At 39.4% G+C, this 26635-nt stretch overlaps 1 protein-coding gene across 3 annotated transcripts in view; it reads left to right on the top strand.

Annotated features, from left to right (window-relative positions):
• The window catches only part of LOC120533249 (NACHT, LRR and PYD domains-containing protein 3-like), a 57889-nt gene extending 31683 nt beyond the window's left edge, over positions 1 to 26206 (top strand). For all 3 annotated transcript variants that reach the window (XM_039760034.1, XM_039760036.1, XM_039760035.1), the window contains 4 exons: positions 7599 to 7772; positions 13626 to 13799; positions 24994 to 25167; positions 25983 to 26206. In XM_039760034.1, the coding sequence (XP_039615968.1) occupies positions 7599 to 7772; positions 13626 to 13799; positions 24994 to 25167; positions 25983 to 26082 (622 nt within the window). In that variant the 3' untranslated portion in view covers positions 26083 to 26206. The remainder of the gene's footprint in view (positions 1 to 7598; positions 7773 to 13625; positions 13800 to 24993; positions 25168 to 25982) is intronic.
• The last annotated feature ends 429 nt before the right edge of the window (positions 26207 to 26635 follow it).

Raw genomic sequence — 26635 nt, 5'->3', positions numbered from 1 at the left:
ACTAAATGGAAGGGAAGTAAGGCCAGGTGGATTGGAGGTGGATTCAAATTGTTCTATCATGTTGTGGATAGGAGGAAAAATGGAGCAGGGGTTATTCTGAAGGAACAGTATGTCATGAGTGTTTTGGAGGTGAAAAGAGTGTCAGACAGAGTAATGATTATGGAGATGGAAATTGGAGGTATGATGATGAATGTTGTTAGTGCATATGCACCGCAAATTGGGTGTGCAATGAGTGAGAGAGAAGATTTTTGGAGTGAGTTGGATGAAATGATTATCAGTGTACCCAAGGGATAGAAAGTGGTGATTGGAGCGGATTTCAATGGGCATGTTGGAGAAGAGAACAGAAGAGATGAGGAGGTGATGGGGTAGGTATGGTATCAAAGAGAGAAATGAAGAAGGTTAGAGGATAGTGGATTTTACCAAAAGGATGGACATGGCTGTGGTGAATGCGTATTTTAAAAAGAGAGAGGAACATACGGTTACGTACAAGAGTGGAGGAAGATGCACACAGGTAGATTACATCCTATGCAGAAAAGTCAATCTGAAGGAGATTGAAGAGTGCAAAGTGGTGGCAGGGGAAAGCGTAGTTAAGGAGCATAGGATGGTGGTCTGTAGAATGATGTTGGAGATCAAGAAGAGGAAGAGAGTGAGGGCAGAGCCAAGGATCAAATGGTGGAATTTGAAAAAGGAAGACTGCAAGGTTGAGTTCAGGGAGAAGGTGAGACAGGCACTGGGTGGTAGTAAATAATTACCAGAGAGCTGGGAAACTACAGCAGATGTGATAAGGGTGACAGCAAGAAAAGTGATTGGTGTGGCATCTGGAAAGAGGAAGGAGGAAAAAGAAACCTGGTGGTAGAATGAAGAAATACAGGAGAGTATACAGAGGAAGAGGATGGCATAGAAGTGGGATAGTCAGTGAGATTGAGAAAGTAGACAAGAGTACAAGAAGATAAGGCGCAAGGTGAAGAGAAAGGTGGTGAAGTTTGAGGAGACCCTGGAGAGGTGGAGATATGCTCTAGAGAGGTGGGGAATGAAGGTCCGTAGGATCAAGACAGAATACATGTGTGTAAATGAGGGGGAGGTCAGTGGAATAGTGAGGATGCATGGAGTTGAGTTGGTGAATGTGGATGAGTTTAAATACTTGGGATCAACAGTACAGACGGGTATCAGCAAGAGTGAAAGGGAACGTCTACAGGGCAGTAGTGAGACCAGCTATGTTCTATGGGTTGGAGATGGCGGCACTGCCCAGAAAGCAGGAGACAGAGCTGGAGGTGGCAGAGTTAAAGATGTTAAGAGTTGCATTGGGTGTGACGAGGATGGATAGGATTAGAAATGAGGACATTAGAGGGTCAGCTCAAGTTGGATGGTTGGGAGACAAAGTCAGAAAGACGAGATTGCGTTGGTTTGGACATGTGCAGAGGAGAGATGCTGGGTATATTGGGAGAAGGATGCTAAGGATAGAGCTGCCAGGAAAGAAGAAAAGAGGAAGGCCTAAGCAAAGGTTTATGGATGTGGTAAGAGAGGACATGCAGGTGATGGGTGTAACAGAATAAGATGCAGAGGACAGAAAGAAATGGAAGATGATCATCCGCTGTGGCAACCCCTAACGGGAGCAGCCGAAAGAAGAAGATTAATGAGGATACAGTAAACAGGAATCATATATACAGTGCCAGTTATATGACAGTTTTTGAAAGGAGGTTGAGTTGAATAATTGGCCATGATAATGAAGTCTCTTTCCACAACTTGCACTGCAATTTCTTGCATCACAAGACCTTCATGCATAAATTGCTAAATGACTCTATGTATTTTTCTTTAAAGTGGAGGATCACTAAGGGATAGTTCAATTTGGAACATAGCTGATATATTCTGGTTTATGCAGTTGCATTGAAAACACTCAATCCAGGATCAGGTATTGCCTTTAACACTTACCCTTTCCTATGATCCATCAATAAAGGATTTACTTTAGTGTTTTATTACGTGCCCACATCGTCCCGGCTAAGGACAAAGGAAGAGAAGCAGAGGTTGAGTATTGTCTCTTCAGTTATTTGTTTCAGTTTAGTGAGGAAAAGATCATTTCTCAATTTTACACCAGTATTGTTACCTGCCCAGCCCTTTGTCCCTTGTCCTACCCTATGCTCTGCTAACCTCTTAAAGTAGTCACAACCTTACTTTTGAGTCAAGTCTCATCATGAATTGGGAATTCAGTTAAATCCGCCTTTTTTTCTCTTAAAGCCCCATTGACTAATTTCACATGTGCACAGTTAAGTGGTATTGCATTTGTCTATTTTTTTTTTTTGTTTGTTTGTTTTGCCTTTTCAGGTGACCTTAGATAAGACTAATAAATAAATTAATTAAATGAATGAATGAATATTGTAGTTGGTAGTGTGACTGCCTTATGGATTCCGCATTCTGGTTTTGATGCATGTGTCCAGATGTCTGTGTGGAGTCTGCATATTTTCCTCATGTCTCAGTGCTGTTTCCTAAACCCACATATTTCTAAGGATGTGCAGGACAAGTTAATTAGTATTTTCAAATTGTCTTTGTGTAGGAATTTTCATAACTTCAGGACCATGGAACTGGCACACTGTCCAGGGCTGTTTCCTGCCTTGCCCCCAGTGCTGCTGGGATATGTGCCAGTACCCCCATGAGCCCAAATTTGATTATGCAAATTTGAGAATGTCAGTATGTATAATTACATTACCAGGGACTCTAATATTGTGACTCACATGGTCATATTATGCAACAATGAAGTGTGACAAAAGTGCAAAATAGGTAATGGATTCTCAAAGTTTAGAAATTATGTTTTAAATGAAGTGCTTGTGATGAAGTTTGATTTAATAGCTCTAATATACATTAAATATTTTAAAGATCAGACCAGACCAGGAAGACTGAAGCACTGACAGGTATGCAAATATGAGTTGCTCAGGGTTCTTGCATGGGCAATCACTTGATCTACTTAGTGAGGCCAAGGATAAGCTCGAGCAGGAATCTGCCTGTCCTCGATGTGCATAGTAGCAGCCATGGACCTGGTGCTTGATCTCCTGTTGTACAGAGCTGCATATTCAGTGCTGTGTGTTGGTGTGTGGGACCTATGTGCTTACTAGTACTGCCTTGCACATGTTTGGTTTATGCAACCTGTGCTTAGATTCTTGCACTGCAAACATTTGGCATTTCAAGTTAGTGAATGTTTTAAAAAGAAATGTTTTATTCTAACTGTTCATTCTAACAGTTCAGCCATACCAAATGCACTTCTGAACAGGTCATTCACCAGAAGTTAAGCATGTTCAGGTCCGCCCAGTATTTGGACCATCCAGGAAATGCTTTGGTTGCTGCTGGAAGAGGTGTTGGTGAGGCCAGCAGAGGCCATTTACCCTGCGTTCTGAATGTGTCTTTTGTCTTCCATTAAATTTGATGGGGACACGATGCCTCATTTATAGAGCTTGTGTGTGCCCAAAAAGAGACTTGAAATGTGCATATGCAACTTCCCACATAAACTTCAGCATTAATAAAAGAAAACTTGACAGGCGAATGTTTGTATATTTATGACAACTCTGACCCAAGTGTATGGAACATTTAGGAGAAACTGGGAAATGATGACACCCTTGATGAAGAAGGGGAATGCAGCCAAACCAGCTAACTGACTACTTGTAAGCATTATTGTAATATTATAAATACATTATAATAATGGCTCATGATATGAATTTTAATAATTATCATGAATTATAATTATTCATATCACTTAACCCTTATTATAATATGTATTCATTTGGCAAATATATTACACCACGAAAGTGATAATTTATAATGTACAGGCTGCATTTCATTTCCCGGTTAAGAGGGCCAATGCTGTTAATTTTTACTGCAGAACCTTTTTTTGTATTTGTAAGTTTATATGAGCTACTTGTTGTAACTTCTCAGGGTACTAGCTGAGCGGTCAGGACAATCTCAGCCAAGCTTCGTCGTGTCTTTTGTGCTTAAAGCCATTAACTATCTGAGGAGACACTACATCCTGTTTTCATATTGTATGGATGTACATACATTACATATGACATATTTTTGACAGCATAAAAAGGTAATTTTCAACCGTGTTCAGTTCTCCTAATGTAATCAGATCACTTTAAGGCACTCACAATGCAATAAGGGCACCTAGAGAGAATGAAGCTGCTTTTGTTAACTTAAACCTGTTATATTTTATTAACACTCCAGTCATATGTGATGCCAAGATGAGGTTGACACACATCACATGTCCGTGGCCTGAGTCAACCTGTGATTTATTTATTTTGAGGAAAACTAGCTTTGGCAGACCACAGTTTTTCATATATGATTAGTGATTATGCACTATTGCTGCTAATTGTATCAGCAATCTTGCCATTACCTTTGCCAGGTAATAGCGGCCACCCACTCGTATACTGGCACTATATGCCTTTGTGGAAGAAAAATGAGACTTAGGGTGCATCAAGTGCATTCCCCATTAAAATATAGCATCTGTCTTAGAAACCGTATGAAAGGGTTAATAAATGTCAGAAATGTGTTCAAGTATATCAGGAAACCAGATAAAGGTCAAGTGAACAACAAAAACAAGAATGTACTAGCAGATGGCTGATGTCATACCCAGGATGGTCTAGTAAGATTAAGAAATCAGCAGATTTTCTGCACCCAACAACACTGGACAGTTGTCACATACATAGAAATTTCAAGAATAAGGGTAGAATATGAGATATGAGAAGAATAAGGATATAGTGAAACAAGACTTTTATTTTGGGGTATTTATGCTAGCTTTGCTCTCTGCCAAAAACATCTCATGTTGTTGTTTTTTTTTTTTTTTGAAATTTTATTAATTTTATTGCAATCATTCCATACAAATCAATCAGTTTTTACAAAAAGTAGGATTAAGATCAAGTCGATCCCCACACTTGAGAGAGAGAGCGAGCATGGCCAACGGAGTAAAACTTAAGGCCTGTAAACATATCTAAATTGATGAGTTTGATAAGCCAATAGAGATGAATGGAGAAGAAAGAGAAATGCAGAAATAATTGCTTCCTCTGTGTTTTAAGAGCTTATTCTAAAATATAGTACTGATTAGATCCTGCCATGTTTTGAAAAAAAATTTGTACAGATCCTCTAACTGAGTATTTGACTTTTTCCAATTTCAAATAGTATAAAACATTGGTTTTCCACTGACTTAAAAGAGGAGAGTTTGGGTTCTTCCAGTTTATCAGAATAAGTCTGTGTGCCAACAGTGTATTGAATGCAATCACAATTTGTTTGTCTTTCTCCACTTTAAACCCATCTGGAAGAACCCCAAACACAGCTGTTAATAGGTTAGGAGGGATTATGAGACCAAGGCTGCCTGAAAGGTAATTAAAACTTTTTGTCCATAATGATGTTCATTTGGTGCAGGACCGAAACCTGTGATCCAGTGAAAACATCCCTGGAAACATTTTGGGGAGTGTTAGACGAGACAGATGTGCTCGATATATAATTTTGAGTTGAGTAATTGTATGCTTTGCACATATGGAGCTCGAGTGAATTCTCTGCATTGGTACTTTTCACTCCTTTTCTGATATATTGATTAAGAGATCTTTTTCCCAGTGTACTCTTGGATCTTTGAAAGGGAGGGACTGTAAAATAATTTTATATATTGCAGAGATGGTGTCTGAGTCCTTGAGATTGAGCAATATTTTTTCCAGCATAGACGAGGGTGCAAGATGAGGAAAATCAGGCAGGTTCTGTTTAGCAAAGTTTGTGATTTGAAGATAGTGAAAGAAATGTGTAGCTGGAATGTTGAATTTGGAATGTAATTGTTCATAGGATGCAAAGACGTCTATATAGAGATCTCTAAGCAAGTTAATCCCAAATTTTTTCCAGATATTAAAAAAAGCATTTTTTTAACCAATTAGATGGGCGTGTAAGGCAATGAACCAATCAGAGTAAATGTCAGGTAATGTGCATGCATGAATTCAGCACTGTTATGTACATTCAGTTGTTTATAAATATGGACTTCTTATTCTTTAACCACTTGCCGCCAGTCTCTTAGAAGATTGTTGTGCAGGGTGCTCCCTGTTAAGTATTTGCTGAAGAGTACATAAAAGATGCAATGGACAAGCTCCCTGCCAACTGGTTCCTGACTTAGAGGTCCTAGTTTGAGGACAAGATTTCTTTCTTTAAGTATATTTCCAAGTTAATTTCTTCCACACTAGATCCTCAGAACACAGAGGAGAGGCATGATAATTCCACATATGATCATTCAGACCTCTGGCAGATGCTCTTGAATGCAGGTGGCAAGGTTTCAACAGCATCATGACTGCATATGTATGAGGTTGATTAGCACTGAGGTGTGTTCACAAATGCACATTTACAAGGTGTTTGTAATTTATAAAGGGTAGGTTATGTAGATAAATATACATATGGCAGGTTTTATGTATCTGACTTTTCTTTTTGGCATGCTCATATTTCCATCAAAAGTTTTATCTAATCCACCAGTTTGAATAGGTCTTTCACTCTCAGTCTTTAAATTACCTGGTTCTTACTCTAAAAGGCCCAAAAAAACCTTTACATCTTTAATTAGTTTGCCTTCTTGGTCAGGTCTCTTGGTTTTGCTGGCATTTTTGATCCACCCTAAATTTATGCTTATTGTAAGATTTGTCACATAACTCCATCTTCATTTCTTTTCCATTTTCAACTTCACCCTGTCTTTATGCTATGTGGTGCCTCCTGTTTGTATCTTCTGTCATCTTGTCCTCTCTGCTCTCTCTCGCTCTAACATTTCCTCTCCTTATTCTCAATTCAGTATCAGTCTCTCCTCATTCATTTTAATGAGCTTTCTTCCATTTCGATGGCAAATTATCTTTCACTCTGCTACATTTTCAGTTCAAATGAGAGCAGCGTGCTGTTAAGTGACACACTTGAGTGTCAATTTATGCTTGTTGTCATCTTGCCAATTATTGAGACCCCAGGCTGTCTGTCTGTGTATTTATAGACACAATTAATACATCGGGTATCTCGCTCTTGAATAACATGACAGAACAAAGAGAATTGAAAGAGAGTGACAACATGGACATGAACCTTAATAAAAGGTGTTTATGTGTGTGTCCTTGTATCTGTATGCCCATCTGGTTGCTATGTAGATGTGTGATGTGCTATCTGTCAGAATGAAAATGCAATGCATTTTATCACTACATGAATTACAAAATACATTCCAATAGATGGTGCACTGCAAACATTGATGCTGAATATGCTGAGGTTTATGTTCAATACTTAGAGTTTACTCCATCTTAGGCAGGTAGCACACCTAGTTTAGATTATAAAGTGGTGAGAATGACCTGAGACTGAGGAGACGCCAAATGGGGACTTTAATGAGATGAAAATGACAAATATGAAGAGTGGAATTGTGAGATGAAAGATAACAATGAAAGTGAGCTGAGTTTAGTATGTGACACCGACAGTCCTGACTTTATTAAATGTGTCTTTTTGGTTACCTGTTGACCTCACACAGGTGACAATCATTTCTAATTTTGACCTGTCAAGAGTCCTGTCAAATTCATACTGATATGCCTGTCATTCCTCATGTTCTCACTTCTATATTTTTTTCTCCACAGCCTGTCGTCATGTTGTCTCACATCCAGATGTTGCTCAATTCTCTCCTCAGTCCTTTCATCTCCACACTCACAGCTGACTGACCTGCAGCTGAGTGACAACAGCATAGAGGACTTGGGAGTAGATGAGCTGTGTGAGGGGCTAAGGAGTGAAAACTGTAGATTAGAAAAACTGAGGTAAGTGAACAAGATGTGTGTGTGTGTGTGTTTGATAAATTTTATTTATCACTTCTGGACTGTTTAACCCCCTACAATAAAAAGCCTGTCCTTAATCAGAAGCAGTTAAATAGACAAATTCAAAAAGGCAGCATTGTGACACTTTGTCCTTCCCATAGTAATCACTCTTGTCCTTTCATTGTCCTCTTTACCAAGTCTGTTGTGTTCTTTCTTGCCGAATAATTTCATGCTGTCCATTTTTTATTTCATTCTGGTCCTTGTTGTTCTCCTTTGTTTCATTTCCCTTCCTCACACTTATCAGCCTCTGGTTTCCTCAATAAATTTTTCATCAAAGTCATTATGATAGAACATGAAGGAGAACCACAGTCATTGCGAGCAGAGTAGCTGCCAAGAGTGATTATGGATAAGGACCAGTGGACATATAGAACTGGAGTGAGGGAATAGATAGGAATGACCAGAATAGGACAGCAAAGACAAGAAGAGTACAAAATACAAAAGAAAGAACGCATTAAATAAATGAGGAGCACAGGGAGAAACAGTGTGAAATGGACAGACAGAGAAAACTTGGGCGAAAGAAGTAGAACTAACCAGCCAGCAATACAACGAAGGAGGAGGTCACAAGGAGGAGTGGATTAGAAATGAAGGCAGTATGTGCAGTAAGGTGTGATACACAGAAGGTGACCACAGGTGAACAGAAGGCCCAATGGGCAGCCACCTCAACCGAACAGGTCAATTTCTTTCTAAAACGGACCATAAAACAAAATGTCAGCTGCTCATCTGTAATAATCCGCCGACTGATTCGGTTTGGTGTTTTAATGACCAAAAAGCCAATGCACACATCACCTAAATTAAACGACACTAAGTGAAATTCTGCAAAAGTGACATTAGGGAGAGTGTTACTGAGATACTCCAGTGTGTGAAGCAGTACACACTTCTGTTTGTAACATGCGCTCGTGTCTCTTCACAGCATGTTGGATGTTTAAAATAATGTAAATCATGATATAAAATATAAGCTATCAAGTCATATTTTAATGCACTTCCTTGACGACTCGTTGATGTGTATTTTGTTTAAACCAGGGTGCACTACCCCAGCTTCCATATAAATGCCTTTTTATGTCCTTTTTGCTCATTTTTAATAATTTGGCTATTTTGATTGTTTGTGCTATTATTTGTATAATTATACAATTTTTTTTTCATTGTATTTATTGTTTTGTTTCTATGTGTGAATGCTGGGTTTGCAATGTCCCTTGTGTTTTGTGGGCGGTTTCCCAGGGATTAGGACCACCTGTCAATCTCTCTGAAGGGACAGCCCCAAGTCCTATGAAAGTTCATGGGAATTGCAGTCCGTCTGTAGTACATTGTGTGTGTTTGGTTTTAGTGAGTTCTTCTCTTGTTTATTGTTGCTTTGGATTTTCAGGATTTTTTATATATATTTTTTTTGGCTCTGTTTTAGGATTTCAAATTATGATTGGTGTGTTAGGACTTGATTACTGTGTATTGCCTTTGCGGCAACTCCTTTATTGCTCTTTAGAGCATTTAAATTTTCTTTTTTTTTTTTTTTAGTAAATGTTTTATTCAAAGATTCTTTGAGGCACTTTTCATGATCTAACTGGAAGTTTACTCTGACCCTTCACCTTGTGGGATATTCACTTTTATTTTTGTAATATTTGTCATTGTTTTGCTATCTCCCCTATTTTTGGGTCTGTCGCAACTGAATCCAGCAGTTAGTATTTGGGGCCTAGCTGGACAAAGAAAGCTTCTGCTGAACTGACCAGTAAATATCCCGGTCTGCTTCTTAGCTGAATTTTGGAGGTCCTGTGTATTTCACTTTAGAGGAGACTCCACTCGTAAGAGTATGATTCAAGTTAAAACCTCAGCCTCACAAATCCTTCTTTTTGCTGGTTTCAATCTTACATATTTCAGTCAGGATCTTTCTAAATTACTGCAGACAATCAAATGACCAACTAGAGATCTGAGAATTCTGACCATCACTTTATAGCAGTGTTTCCCAAACTCGGTCCTGGGGACCCCCTGTGGCTGCAGGTTTTTGTTCCAACCAGATTCTTAATCAGTGACAACACCTGATAGCACTGAGCTCATTTAATTAGCTGGTATTTTTTTTCTTTTTATTCGACATTCAGAAGAGCATAGCAGCGTGATTTTCACATTTATGTGACATTTATAAATATTTCTGCTTTTGTTATAAATGCTTAACTCTCTTTTGTTGATTTCAGTATATGTTGCCCTTTCTCTGTTTTCCCCCTTCGTTGTATCTTAATAATGACAATTTCAGATGAGCAGATGAGACACGCTGGCAAACAACACACTGAATATTCAAAGGCTGCAACTACTTTAGAGTCAGACCCACTAATTAGTAAATAATTAAACAATTAGAACACCTAGAAAAGTAGAATGAAAATCAAAATAAGGATTTTGTTAAAATGAAAAAAAAAATACATTATTCCTATATAACTGCTTGGTACATTTTAAGATATATATTTTTTAGCAAACTTAGTTTTCAAATTTCTATAATCCTCCCTAAACACAGAAATTGGGAAATATCAGTTCACTTAATTAGCCCAGGAGTTCAATTAGAAACAGAAGCTGGTTGGAACAAAAACCTGCAGCCACAGGAGGTCCCCAGGACCGAGTTTGGGAAACACTGCTTTATAGCCTTTAATTGTACCCCGTGCTCATTGGTGTCTCTTATTATTCTATGGTTCTCTTTGTTCTCTTCACTCAAACAACATACAGTAGTAGCCAGACAAACAAACATACTAGAGTGGGTGTACAGAATGACTCTGACTCAACTGTTGTCCCCAGTTGTTTCTCACCATAACTCATACGTTAGTGTGGTGGAATTCCTCAGTGCCTGAGATAGAGCATGAGGGCACACTAGCTCTTTTTTGTCTGCTGTCTAATTTCTTCCCCAGTTTTGACCTAAAAGGCATTGTATCTCCTATACAAAGGACTATACCCTCAAAGGGTCCCTCACCATACATCTGAGTGACTGTGGAATTGATGAGGTCATGCAACAGTCCCATCCCAAATAATAAACCTCTGTGCAATGTAGTCAACACATGCCTATAGCTGTTTGGGCTGCAGTGTCAGGTCTTTCATAACATGTCCCTTGCTTGTATCATGTGGCCCTTGGCTGTGCAACCACAACAAATTCAGCAGGCTTGTATCCTCACTGACCTGAAGAGGGGTTTTGATCGTGACATAGCAAAACCTAAGGAAAAAAAGTGACATGTCAGCAAGTAGTGCATTCCGCTTGAGCTCATCACCCTGTGCTAGGCTTTCTAAAAACATGCTTTCTATTCATGTGGGATGGGTAATGGAAAAACAGAAGGTTGTGTAAAATTTTCGTAAAAATTTACTGACAATTGTGGATTAGATAACGATCATTTAAATGTGTTTCTGCTTTTCTTCTATTATCTTATCTTCATGTTTTTTTTATTTTATTTTACGTGTATGTGCTCTGTGCTACCAACACAAATTCCCAGTTTACTTGGTACATATGCCAAGTAATGTCATTCTGATTCTTTGCACTCCTGGTTAGGACTTCTTGAATTAGAATAAAGTTGGCACAAGCAGAGTGGACAGTCTGTCATAGAGTTATCCACACACAGGGAAGCAGTGCACAAGTCACCCGGCTGAATGTCTTTAAAGAATGGATAAGTAATAAGAGATCCATGAATTTGACCTTGGTAAGCTAAGCTGGTGTAGGAGGTGATGTGAGTCCTCAGGACAGGCAACTTAAACAGATAGCTGACCACAACAGACACTCAAGGTTATGCCCACAGCTCTGTTACATTGGCATCTGTGAACTTTCCTTGCCTTGTAGATAAAAAAAAAAAAATCACTCAACTGTGAATGATACTGAACCTGTGACTCTGTGTCTTATAAGCAAGACTGTGTGCTGAATCCCCACTCTAACAGAATAAGCCAAGTCCATAAATAAACTTGTCAGTAATTTCACTTTAACAGATGTTACAAACTTCATTAAAGTAAGTTAAGAAACATCTGACTTTTCAGTAGAGACGGCATTATAGGAAAGGAGAAGTGAGAGAAAAAAGAATAGATGGGAATGTCCAGTAAGGAAAAGAAAACTAAAGGGGAAAAGAACTGAGAGCTGAAAATAAATAGGGGATAATAGGAGAGCAGTTACGAGCCCTCACCACTAGAGGTTTGAGTTGATCAAAGCAGAGGTCTTAAAGGTACGCAAGTTTTTCTGAAGTTGTCTCATCAGACACTTAATAATTCTTTGCATTTATATAGCACTTTTCTCACTACTCAAAACGTTCATCAATTGCAGGTTAAGGACCTTGCTCAAGGGCTCAACAGAGCAGAGTCCCTATTGGCATTTACGGGATTCGAACCGACAACCTCATGATTGCCAGTGCAGATCTTTAGCAATCTTAACAAAAGGAGACATGAAATTGAATCCATTTGATCCCTCAACTAACACCATCATGGAGTTAACAGTAATAATAATAATAATAATGATGATGATAACTGCTGGGATAGACTTTAGCTGCTCTGGCTAAGCAGGTTAGATATTGTCAGATAAAAATGACAACCGACATGGCTGACAACTGACATTGTGACTTTGCTAATCCTTCACATGCAGCCCTCTCTCATTCTTGTTCTCATATCATTGTCAAATGAGATTGTGTCATCAAAACTTGTGAAGTTAACATCACTAATAGCCTTTGCATACACTCAGAATTTTAACCCATCTTCATTGATTCAATTTTCATTTAGCATTTTGTCTGAATATTTATTGTTTTATTTATAACAGTAAATTCATCCTACCTTATTTCCAATCCTGCCACCAACCCCCAAATTTTCCCTGCAACCTTGATGACCTGCATGCTGGGCTGGATGCAAGTTAATGTCATACCCAGGACAGAGCAATTACAGATTAAGGGCCTTGCTCAAGAGCCCAATGGAGTGGAATCATTCTGGCACCCAGTCTCTCTCTCTTATTTCCAATATGTAGATGTTGATGTCAAATGAAGGAACAAAGAGTAAGTCAAACAGACAGCACGGACATTTAGATGATAAACTGATGAGACTGAAGTGGCAAGTCTCTAATGAGGTGACAAAAACAAATATGAAATGAGGTATGGTGGGAGAAAGGATGATGGTGCTTATGGAATGAGGTGACAAGATCAGAGCGTGACATGACATTGACTGTTCTAACTTTATAAAAGTATTCTTTCTGGTCACTCATTGTGCTCACACAGGTGATGGTCATTGCTCATGTTGTCCCATAAACAGTCCATTAAAATTCTTATTGATATTATTGAACAGCAGGCAACAAACGACATGTTAAACACAAATACAGTAAAATAGAGAAGTTCATTTAATGGAGTAGAAAACATAAATCTGCTCATCAAATGTCCTCCTCACTTTTGTTTTTGTGAGGTCATTAGTTGAAACCCTGTGGAGAAGAAAAATAAATGCTGAAGAGTTTTCTTCAATCCACGTGATGTTTATCCCTCCATGATGTTCTTATCTTCCTCTCCATACAATACCAGTGTTGTCTGATTACATTTCCTCTCTAACTGTGTCACACTATTGAGGAGACTCTGTTACCTCCAACCCATTTTGTTTTTCTATTTTCCTTGCTTATCTCTGACTTTTCATTTCATTCCCAAGATGCTCACCTTTTTGCTTTGGTCAGTGCTTCATTGAGGATGGTCGTCAAAGTCTGCACAGTCAGTGAGGAGTTGTTTTTTGTCAAAACTGGCAGGACATTTTGTTTGGTTTATTTTGTGTTTTCTATTGTCTGTCTGTCTGTCCGTCCCTCCTCATGTTCTCACTTCTCTCTCTTCTTCTGTACAGCCTCTCTCAATGTGGTCTCACCTCCAGAATTTGCTCAGCTCTCTCCTCACTCCTGTCTTCTCCAGTCTCACATTTGATTGAACTGGACCTGAGCAAATGCAACATTACAGATTCAGGAGTAGCTCAGCTGTGTGAGGGTATGAAAAGTGAAAACTGCAAATTAAAGAAACTAAGGTGAGTGAACAACATATGTGTGTGTGTTTAAGAAATTTTATTTCTTATGACTTTAACTTGAATGTTCAACATCTATAATATGCTACATTTAATAAGGGTAGACTGCAGTGTTCCATGTGGACAGATGGACAAATGGATGTGAGGTGGACACAGACAATTAAATTTATAAAGACAGCAATGTGACCCTGAGCCATTCACCCACAGTGGTTTCTCTCATTGCCCTGTCAATTCTGTTGTTTTAGATTTTTTCCCCCACAGTCCAATGCCTGGCCATTCTTTATTTCATCTTGTCCTTGTTCCTGTCTTTCATTGTTCCCCCTCACACTTCTATTGCGTCTGATCTCTAAAGTCACTAAAACAAAATAAGAAGTAAAAATATTGTGAGTGAGGATAAAAAAGCTGACTGTAGTTAATAAGTAGTGGATAACTGGTGCTGGACTGAGGTGACACACAGGTAAAAGAAGAGTAGGAAAGTAACAACAAGGAGACAAATGAGAAGGAAACAAATAGCAAGAGAAGAAAAGGAGACCTGCAAGAAGAGAACAAAGGATTGACAGATGGATAGACAGAAGAACAGGACAAAGGGTGGGTAGAAACGGTGGAAATGACCGCTCGCCCACAGATATAGGAAGAAGCTTAAAGGGAGGAGAGGTGACAGGATTATGACTGAAGTCAGTGTAGACCGTAAGGTGTGAAACAGAGCAAGTGACCACAGGTGGACAGAAAGCTCAGATGGAGTCCATCATTATTGTCAAGTGCACTGAACAGGCCAACTTTTGTTTGAAAGGTTAGAAATTATTATGATGGAGATGCCAACAAGAAAATTAGAAACCCACAATCACTGGGGTGACTTGAGTATTCTTGCTGACCTAGGCAAAGCAATAAATGGTGCTCTCCACTCCACCCATGTACAGGTGTGTTACCCTTACTTTGACATAGGAGTTTAATAAACGTAGGATTACTTCTGTTTCAATAAAAGCACATGTATATGTTCAAATACATAAAATCCTAATCTGTTAGAATGTTGATTTGTCTATTACTTCTAAAATACAAAACAAATGTGCTTAAAAGGAAACAAAGTAAAACTACAGCCTAAATAATAATCCAATAAAAACAGCAGCTATAATTATAATGATTGTTAAACTGCCATTATGTAGGAGTCAGGGATGCCACAAAATATACTTAATGATCAATAAGACTGCTGCTGTTGGCTTTGCCTGCATTACTAAACGCTTATTTGATTCAATGCTCACACATTTCTCAAATGTGCTTAGAGTAAAACTAGCATTAAGATTCAACAAAATCTCATCCTCCATTGTTCATAGCCATCTACAGTGTGACTTAACTGCTTGGACTCATGACATTTGTGCTTTTATATAAGGTAAAGCTGTGGATTCTTTAAGCAAATATTTCAGTTATACAGCAATAGTAAATAACTTTCTTAAGCTCTTCATTACTCAGTGTACTGTAAGTACTGGCAGCATCTGCTCATAGCTAAAGCACCTCCTTTATATATTGTTTATTCTTGCTTTAGGCCTCTACTGCCATCTACAGGATTGGCATGCTTATTTATGTTATCACCACATCCCCTTTCCTTTCAAATTAACAAGATGTACATTTTAACATTTATTAAATCTAATCCTTTAGTTAATGTACAGTGCATCCGAAAAGTATTCACAGCGCACACTTTTTCCACATTTTGTTATGTCACAGCCTTATTCCAAAATGGATTCAATTCATTTTTTTCCTCAGAATTCTACACACAACACCCCATAATGACAACGTGAAAAAGTTTACTTGAGGTTTTTGCAAATTTATTAAAATAAAAAAACTGAGAAATCACATGTACATAAGTATTCACAGCCTTTGCCATAAAGATCAAAATTGAGCTCAGGTGCATCCTGTTTTCCCTGATCATCCTTGAGAGGTTTCTGCAGCTTAACTGGAGTCCACCTGTGGTAAATTCAGTTGATTGGACGTGATTTGGACAGGCACACACCTGTCTATAGAAGGTCCCACACTTGACAGTTCATGTTGGAGCACAAACCAAGCATGAAGTCAAAGGAATTGTCTGTAGACCTCCGAGACAGGATTGTCTCGAGGCACAAATCTGGAGAAGGTTACAGAAAAATTTCTGCTGCATTGAAGGTCCCAATGAGCACAGTGGCCTCCATCATTCGTAAGTGGAAGAAGTTCGAAACCACCAGGACTCTTCCTAGAGTCGGCCATCTAAACTGAACGATCGGCGGAGAAGGGCCTTAGTCAGGGAGGTGACCAAGAACCCAATGGTCACTCTGTCAGAGCTCCAGAGGTCCTCTGTGGAGAGAGGAGAACCTTCCTGAAGGACAACCATCTCTGCAGCAATCCACCAATCAGGCCTGTATGGTACAGTGGCCAGACGGAAGCCAGTCCTTAGTAAAAGGCACATGGCAGCTCACCTGGAGTTTGCCAAAAGGCACATGAAGGACGCTCAGACCATAAGAAACAAAATTCTCTGGTCTGATGAGACAAAGATTGAACTCTTTGGTGTGAATGCCAGGCGTCACGTTTGGAGGAAACCAGGCACCGCTCATCACCAGGCCAATACCATCCCTACAGTGAAGCATGGCGGTGACAGCATCATGCTGTGGGGGGCAGGAACTGGGAGACTAGTCAGGAAAAAGGCAAAGATGACAGCAGCAATGTACAGAGACATCCTGGATGAAAACCTGCTCCAGAGCGCTCTTGACCTCAGACTGGGGTGACGGTTCATCTTTCAGCAGGATAACGACCCTAAGCACACAGCCAAGATATCAAAGGAGTGGCTTCAGGACAACTCTGTGAATGTCCTTGAGTGGCCCAGCCAGAGCCCAGACTTGAATCTGATTGAACATCTCTGGAGAGATCTTAAAATGGCTGTGCACCAACGCTTCCCATCCAACCTGATGGAGCTTGAGAGGTGCTGCCAAGAGGAATGGGTGAAACTGGCCAAGGATAGGTGTGCCAAGCTTGTGGCATCATAGTCAAAAAGACTTGAGGCTGGAATTGCTGCCAAAGGTGCATCGACAAAGTATTGAGCAAAGGCTATGAATACTTATGTACATGTGATTTCTCTGTTTTTTTATTTTTAATAAATTTGCAAAAACCTCAAACTTTTTTCACGCTGTCATTATGGGGTGTTATGTGTAGAATTCTGAGGAAAAAAATGAATTTAATCCAATTTAGAATAAGGCTGTAACATAACAAAATGTGGAAAAGGTGATGCGCTGAAAAAGTGATACTTTCCGGATGAGATATATAGATAGATATAAACTGCTCAAAAAAATTAAAGGAACACTTTGAAAACACATCAGATCTCAATGGGGAAAAAGAAATCCTCTTGGATATCTATACTGATATAGACTGGGTAATGTGTTAGGAACGAAAGGATACCACATCGTTTGATGGAAATGAAAATGATCAACCTACAGAGCCCTGAATTCAAAGACGCCCCAAAAATCAGAGTGAATAAATTATGTGGCAGGCTAGTCCATTTTGCCAAAATTTAATTGCAGCAACTCAAAATTGTACGCAGCACTTTGTATGACCCCTGTGTTCTTGTATACATGCCTGACAACATTGGTGCATGCTTCTAATGAGATGACAGATGGTGTTGTGGGGGATCTCCTCCCAGATCTGGACCAGGGCATCACAGAGCTCCTGGACAGTCCGAGGTGCAACCTGGTGGCATTGGATGGACCAAAACATAATGTCCCAGAGGTGTCCTATTGGAGTTAGGTCAGGAAAGTGTGGTGGCCAGTCAATGGTATCAATTCCTTCATCCTCCAGGAACTGCCTGCATACTCTCACCACATGAGGCCAGGAATTGTCGTGCACCAGGAGCCACTGTACCAGCATAGGGTCTGACAATGGGTCCAAGGATTTCATCCTGATACCTAATGGCAGCCAAGGTGCCTTTGTGAAGCCTGTAGCGGTCTGTGTGACCCTCCATTGATATGCCTCCCCAGACCATCATTAACCCACCACCAAACTGCTCATGCTGAATGATGTTACAGGCAGCATAATGTTCTCCATGGCTTCTCCAGACCCTTTCACTTCTGTCACGTGCTCAGGGTGAACCTGCTCTCATCTGTAAAAAGCACAGGGCACCAGTGGTGCATCTGCCAATTCTGGTATTCTATGGCGAATGCCAATCGAGCTGCATGCTGCTGGGCAGTGAGCTCAGGGCCCATTAGAGGACATGGGGCCCTTGGGTCACCCTCATGAAGTCTTTCTGGTTGTTTGGTCAGAGAATTTTCACACCAGTGGCCTGCTGGAGGTCATTTTGTAGGGCTCTGGCAGTGCTCATCCTGTTCCTCCTTGCCCAAAGGAGCAGATACTGGTCCTGCTGATGGGTTATGGACCTTCTATGGCCCTCTCCAGCTCTCCTAGAGTAACTGCTTGTCTCCTAGAATCTCCTCCATGCCCTTGAGACTGTGCAGGGAGACACAGCAAACCTTCTGGCAATGACACGTATTGATGTGCCATCCTGGAGAAGTTGGACTACCTGTGCAACCTCTGTAGGGTCTAGGTATCACCTCATGCAACCAGTAGTGACACTGACTGTAGCCAAATGCAAAACTAGTGAAGAAACAGTCAGAAAAGATGAGGAGGGAAAAATGTCAGTGGCCTCCACCTGTTAAACCATTCCTGTTTTGGGGGTCATCTCATTGTTGCCCCTCTAGTGCACCTGTTGTTAATTTCATTAACACCACAGCAGCTGAAACTGATTAACAACCCCCTCTGCTAATTAACTGAGCAGATTAATATCCCATAAGTTTAATTGACTTTATGCTATACTCTGATTAAAAAGTGTTCCTTTAATTCTTTTGAGCAGTATATATATATAGATATAGATAGATATATAGACAGATAGCGGTACCCAGTGGCATAGTACATACATAGTAATGAAACGGGACAAACTTGGCACTGTATCTGATCGTGTTCCCTTTCGGTTTGTACATGTTCAGTCTCTCCCTGTGCATTTCCTGTTCAGGAAGCAAGAGAGAGAGCGAGAGAGCTTGACACACAGACACACACACACACACACACAGGCAATGCGAGAGAGATGCACGCACACATACACACACACAGGCAGTGCGAGAGAGATGCACGCACACACACACACACACAGGCAATGCGAGAGAGATGCACGCACACATACACACACACAGGCAGTGCGAGAGAGATGCGCGCGCACACACACAGAGGCAGCCTGAGATGCAGACACACAGGCAGCGCGAGAGAGAGCTGGACGCATTAAGGTAGGAAGGCAGTTAAAGAATGCACTGGGCTTGATTTTGTTTTCACTTCTGTTTCCATCGATCTGTTCGTAGCATGCATTGTTGCAATGTTATTTTTCTTGATGTTTTATTAAATTACAGATTTTTTCAAATGTTCATTTTTTCCCTGTGCTTAAAACTCATTTAAAAAGTGCTTTTAGCCAGCGGTTGGTAGCGCTATATCACAAACTATTGCAGTGTTAGTTTTCTCTGTTGTTCAAGGTTTTCTCAGTGTTATTCAATGTTTGTACATTTAGTTTACTATTATGCTGTGCATTCTATGGTTTAATTAACTATATTTGTGCTTAAAAACAAAAAAATATATATATTTACATACAGTTCGTATGGTCTGGAACGGATTAATTGTATTTACATACAATCCTATGCAGGAAGTTGCTTCAGTTCACGACCAAATCGGTTTACGACCAGAGTTTTGGAATGAATTATGGTTGTGAACCGAGGTCCTACCTTAGCACGATGAGAGAAGTCGCAAAATCAACCGTAAAGTTAAAGCAAATTATAGAAAACGGCCAGATCTAAATCTGTTAAGTAATTCTCTCATGAAAAGTGGACGGACATACAGACAGAACGCGCTTGGACCACAAAATTTTTACAACTGTTTCTTAGCGAGCACCTACGGGCCAAGGGTAACCTACATTCAAAATTTCAAGTTCCAAATCCTCATGGTTTGGGAGATTTCGTGATGAGTGAGTGAGTGGTAACCCATGCCATGAACAACTCTGGCTGCTTTGAGAGCAAAAGGAGGACCTCCCCAATATTAATGTAATGTTCCTAATAATTTCCTCAGTGTGTGTATTTTAATTCCTCCCTCCATGGTTAGATCAGTCTCTCTCAGTATTGTTTCTTTCAATTTTTTCAATTAGAATGTCATATATTATTTGTGTTGTGAATCTTCAAAAACATTATTGGACAGTTCTCCCTGTCATTGAGTACTAATGTCAAAGCCATAACTTCTCATAAGTTTAATTTTTTCCATTTAATTCCTTGACAACTCTTCTTTGTCATCTGCTTGTTCAAACATCAATGTATGGAAATGTAATTTGCTTGGGGTCCAGTAACTGTTTGCAGCAGCACAATTTTTCATGCTTCTTGTTTGCTGTCTAAGCCAAGAGATACCATTTGAGGACATTCCATTCCCTATCCACATTCCTGGTCTAATTCATAGGTTCAGGTTTAGGTGGCCACTCTCCATGTTGACTTTCAGATTCTAACTTAACTATTACTTGTACTTCTGTGGTGTTGTTTTTTTTAAACTCTGCTTTTGTTCCTTTCTTCAGCATCTCACAATTACCTTGGGACTCTTCTTTGAATGAAAGTTCTGGAACTGTTTCGCAGAACCACTTCTGGTCCCATGTGTTATTTGCTTAGTTGAACAAAATTAACTGTGGGTTATTTAAGTAAACTTTATTACAATTATACAGCAAGAGTAAATACCTTTCTTAAGTTCTATACTACTCTGTGCAAGTACTGGTAGCAACTGCTCACTGGCAAAGCACCTCCTGTATGTATCGTTTATTTCTGATTTGGTACTCTACTGCCATCTACAGAATTTGCATACTTATGTATATTATCACCACAGCATGTACTAGGGGTTTATATTGCTGTTGATAAGTATGGATTTTTGGGATTAGAAATTGCCACACTGTCTAAAGCAGGGGTGTCCAAACCTGGTCCTGGTGGGCCGCAATGGCTGGAGGTTTTCATTCTAACCCTATTTCTAATCAACTCCTAACTCCTTTTCCCTTCATTTTAATAGCCCTGTTTTTTTAAGGATTCAGTCCTCTGAATTGATTTGTTTCTTCATTAAATGGCAGCCAAACAGAAATGAGATGTGAAACAAGCTGAGAGATGACCAGCTAAATGGGAAAGTCAAACTCCAACCAATTTCACTTCAACCAATTTCACTCCAACCAGTTTCCTACTAAGTCAATTCCTGCTGTTAATTAAAGTCGTTATTGAATATCATGACTTGTTGCTGGTCTCATTTTACCACAGCAGACTGTTGGTTTTCTATTTTTTCTAAGACCACCGTCGAGATGTTTTGGTGACCTGAGCAGACCGACATGACCGAGACCTTCATCTTTATTTATTTTCAGGTTAGCTGGTCATGTGGCAGCTCGTTTTGTGTCTCATTATTGTTTTGCTGCTCATTAAGGAAAAAGAAACAACTAAGGGGTCTGAATCACGTCAATTAAATCTAAGGCAAGACAAGTTAATTAGCAGCAAAAACAGCGCACTAATTAAGAAGATGGTCAGAATGAAAACCTGCAGCTACTGGTCTAGAGTACTGTCTGTAATGAAAGTGTAATTCTAGAGGATTTAATAAATTCACTGTGCTCAGAACATAGAATTGTTATAGTCATAATTAATAACCTGGTGTGCAAATTACAGGCATGTAATGGTTAAAAAAATCAAAGTGAATATCAATAGATTTAATAGTAATATGCAAAAAAGAAATAATGTTATAGTGCATAATAAAGGTGCAAAGAGATTCCCAGTTGTTAATGACATCTTAAAAAGCTCAAGTGAACACAGCAATCACCAAGAGTCCTCAAATGACAATTTAAATTACTTGCCACCTCAGACATTCACTTATTAGTCAGGAATATCTGCTGCACCTCAAACTGCACCTCGAATTGCATGGAGGTGATAAATTGTAATCTTCTACTTATTAATAAAACTTCATAGGCATAATGCTCTACACATATACTGCTGGCAACTGAGATTGTCTCATTTTCAAAACTACAAGTGATCAGATCATCCAAATGTGTGAAGTCCATGTCACTAATGGCTTTAAGTGTACACTTGTAATTTGGACTCCTTCCTATTGATCTGATCATTCTTTTTCTGGTATTATTTATTTAATTAATTAACTTAGTCATACTTTCCCACTCATACAATGGGATCCTAAGACAGGCCATCTGGTGATATAATCCACCAAGCAAGCACTGGGTCTTCCCCAGAGTCTCCTCCCAGCTGGTAGTGCCCTTAAAACCTTCACATAGAGGTGTCTGGGAGCCATCCATTTCTGATGCCCAAACCACCTCAATTGGCTTCTCTTGGTGCAGTGGATCAATGGCTGTACTCTGAGCCTCTCCTGGGTGCTTCACACCCTACACTCTTAAAAATAAACGTGCCAGGCTGATTCTTCAGAGTGATGCCATGGGGAAGTGGTTCCCAAAGTGTGTCCTGGGGACCCCTTGTGGCTGCAGGTTTTTGTGCCAACCAACTTCTGTTTTTCATTGGACTCCCTAGCCTAATAAGTGAATCATTATTTCCCAGTTTCTTTGTTTTGGGGTCAATGTAGAAATTACAAAACAAATCTTCTAAATTGTTATTGAAATGTATTAAACAGTTGGTTATAAGAAGAATATGTAGTTTTTTTTTTATTGTTGACCCTAATGTATTCCTGATTTTCATTCTGTTTTTCCGGTTAATCAATTATTCACTAATTACTGAGTCTGACTCTGAAGTAGTTACAGCTTTCATCATCCCATTTGTCTGCTCTGCTTGTTGGTAATTGTCACTGTTAGAGTTAAATGAAGGAAGCAAACTACACAGGAAAAGGGGAAAACAATAGGAGAACAACAAAAGAGAGTTAAGCATTTAAAGCTTCAGAAAAAATAGAAATATTTCTAAATGTCTTATAAATAAATTAAAAAAAAAAAAATCCTGCTGGGCTCTTCTGAATACAAAACAAGAGAAAAAGACCAACTAATTAAATTAGATCAATTGTAATAAGTTAGTATCACTTATTGTGAATCTGTAATATGTTTAAGAAATACTAATGGGTCATGATTTTAAATTGATTTTTTAAGAGAGTCTCTCTGCATACAATAACACAGGCTAAGTCCAGGTTTTCTTTATCTGTTAGTGTACTGCTAGGTAGCGTACCATATATTAAATATTTAGATTTTTTTCCAAATATTAGGTAGTTTATCAAATCACAAAGAACCAACTTCATATGCAAAGAACCATTCCCAGAATTAAATAGATCTTTGACAAGCAAATGTCCTATGAGTAAACACACAACTCCATTAAGGACCATCCAGTACCATTATGGAACCATTTTTAAGACTGTATCTCTAAGGATAATCCCTGCAGAGAAATCTCGTTTTGTCCGCTTATACTCTCAATCTCATTTTTTCAGTCATTGCCAAAGCTCATGACCGTAGTTGAGGCTAAGGACTTAGATCGACTGGTATGTTCAGACCTGAATCTGCTCCTTCTTCACCATTATGGATTGGTATAGTGACCACATAACTGTGCTTGCACCCCTATCCCTCCGTCAAACTCACCATCCCTTTTCTCCTCACCAGTGAACAAGAACCCAAGCTACTCAAGTTTAGGTAGTAACTCGCCTCCCATTCGGTAAGGATAGTTTCCCTTTCTCATACTGAGGACAATAGCCTCAGATTTGGAGGCTCTGATCCTCATCCCTGTCACTTCACACTTGTTCACAAGCCATCCCAGTATATCTTGAAGTTCACAGTCCAATGGAGCTAACATTGCCACGTCGTCTGCAAAAAGCAGTGATGCAATTTTAAGACTACAAACCCCAGCTGTACCAGCATATCCTGTCCATGTAAATCACAAACAGAATAGGAGACAAAGCACTGCTCTGCTCTTCTGGTATTATTTCTAACAGTAAATTTAGTCCACCTCCTTATTTCATTTTTAATTATTTTGCTTCAATTCATTCCACTTTCTTGTTACTCCAGTCTGTCTTTCACTCTTAGTGCTGAGTCATTCATACAATGACTTTATTCACGTGGTTCATTCAAGCTAATAGATTTTGGGGTTTGTACTGTCATCTTTGTCCTATTCTGATCCACTAGGCCATACTGCGTGAAGTGATCTGTAGGCATTCAGGCAATACATGGTTTGACTTCTATTATCCTTTTTAGTCTATAGATGCTGGTCAGTGACACACTTGAATGTCCACAACTCTGCTTGTAGTCATCATGTTACTTACTAAGACCAAGCCTGTCTGTCTGTCTATCTGTGTATTTGTAGACACTGTTGACATAAAAGGGGTCTCATTGTGGAATGACATGAGTAGGAAAAAAACTGAAACACATGAAACATGGGCATGTATGTGGCAATGTGGTGAGACCTGAGACTGAGATTATAAGGGATGGAATGATGAATATGAAATGAGTGAGAGAATGATCACAATGCCCATAGATTGAAGTGACAATTTCAATGTTTGACTTTGACTGTCCTGACTTTATGAAACGGTCCTTTCTTATCAGTCATTGTCCTTACACAGGTGGTAATCACTCCTCTTGTCCTCTTGACAGTCCAGCTAAATTCTTACTGACATGTCTCACACACATAATTAAAATGTACACAATCAACATGTAGACATGAAAAAGAGGCATGGATTAAAACAGGAAATGCATTTATGGAGTAGAAAACACAAATCTGCTTAGCTGATGAGCTCCTCACTTTTAATGTTATGTGGCCATCAGCAGGAACAAAAATAACTGAATAATTGAAAAAGAGTTAAAGAAAGAAAGACAGATACAGAGATCCTTGTGTGTCTAGTCTTCACACCACATGATATTTTCTTGTCTTCTTCTCCATACAGTTCTGGTGGTGTTTTATTACATTTCTTCTTCATATGCATATCACTATACAGGAATCTTTGGATGCTTCAATCTGTTTTGTTTTTTATGATCTTTTCATTTATCTTTTGATTTTTATTTTTTTCCTGTTGTGGTCAGTGTTTAACTATGGGTGGATGTCACAGTCAACACAGTCAATGAGGACTCAGCCTTTGTAAAAAAAAAAAAAAAGTGCTCTGTGGTTTGCCCTTATGTCTGTTTGTTCCTTGTCATGCCCTCACTGGTCTCTCCTTATCTCTACAGCCTGTCTAATTGTGGTCTCACCTCCATATGTTGCTCAGCTCTCTCCTCGATATTCTCTTCTGAACACTCAAGGCTGACTTATGTGTTTTTGGACAATAATAAGCTGGGAGTTTCAGGAGTGACTCAGCTGTGTGAGGGATTAAGGAACTCAAACTGTAAATTAGAGACACTATGGTGAGTAAACATTGTGAGGGTGTATGGGTCATCATTTTACATCAGACGTCTTGATGGATGGACAGTCCACATGACACCACATGACCTGACTGAAGAAAGGAGAAGGACAATTAGTAAATGGAGATGGACAGAGGAGATATACTGAAAGAACATCCTAGATAATAAGAAATGACATAAGGTAAGAGAGAAAAGAAAAGAGAAGTGTGAGAAGGAAAGAGAGAAAAGGACAGGGGAAAAAGGAGGACATTAGCTGTAGAGATGACAATCCAGCCACAGACAAAGAGACAAGGACACAGGAAGGAGTGGTGACAGAACCAGGAAAGCAAGCAGTATGCACAAGAACAGATTGAGCAATGAGGCGTTCAGAGTAATTTAGAACAAGCAACAAAGAGAAAGCAAATGTCAGTTAACAGGGAGGTGAGTGGATAAATGAGAAGAAACAATAAAGAGATGAACTGGAGAGAAAAGTGAAGAGATTTGGGAATAAGTAGGAAAGAATATAATGGAGAAAAAACATTAGTGAACAGAGAGGGGGGGCAGGAAGTGGACACAGGAAGTGACAACAGGTGGACAAGGAGGTTATTGTCATATCTTTCATTTTAAAATATATGGCAAAACTAGACTTCAGAGGATTTTGACCCAGCTAGTCAATGAACTTAGTGACCGGCAGTCCAACATACACATCATTTGATTTAAATGACCAGAGACACTGAGAGAAATGCTGGGAAGTTTACTTCAGGGGTGTTCACGTAGATTTTCCAGTGTGTGAAGTGCCATGCTCTGGCGTTTGTAACTTGCATTTGTGTCCTTCACAGGATATATGCTAATGGGATCGGTGAGAGTGAGAAGAAGGACCTGAGGTCACTACAGGCACAGCTGAACAGAACTGGGCAGCAGGTGTATATCATCACATGAGAAGACTGAATTTGATGATCAACTGACCCTCAGAGACAGCGCCCATACCCATGCACTCTAAATTCTTCTCTTTATTCTTTTGTAATCTCGTCAGCTCTCTTTCACATACTATCTCTCTGTCTTCCTCACGGCCTTTGTGATTTTTCTTTACACTCAGTTGTGTTTTTCTCAAAGCCACCTAAGGTCAGAAGTCCAGCGAGAGTAGCATCATGAGTAATAACAGGTTGATTGTCCAGTTTTAAGAAAATGGTTGGGAGAAGGGGGAATTCTGGGCAGAATTGGTATTGCTGAAAACCATGGACAAGTTGACCAGCTGTAAGTGGAAACCTCAAAAAAATGCCTGCTCATCTACAATAATTAGTATTGTTTAAACCTGTCTGCTCCACGTCTGATTTATTGTCCCTATTTGCATTTAATTCCTGACTTCTACATCTGACTGAGCAGACACTACCATGTGCTGATTTGGTCTTCTGTAACACTTTAAGACACAAGGATCTCTTCTTCATTTTTCTTCTTTTTCATTCTATTGTTTCCATTTCAATGTCACCTCCAC

The sequence above is a fragment of the Polypterus senegalus genome, chromosome 8 (assembly GCF_016835505.1).
Source record: "Polypterus senegalus isolate Bchr_013 chromosome 8, ASM1683550v1, whole genome shotgun sequence".
NCBI classification, from domain to species: domain Eukaryota; kingdom Metazoa; phylum Chordata; class Cladistia; order Polypteriformes; family Polypteridae; genus Polypterus; species Polypterus senegalus.
The sequence above is the reverse complement of the archived record's forward strand: the minus strand, read 5'-3'. Positions and strand labels throughout refer to the sequence as shown.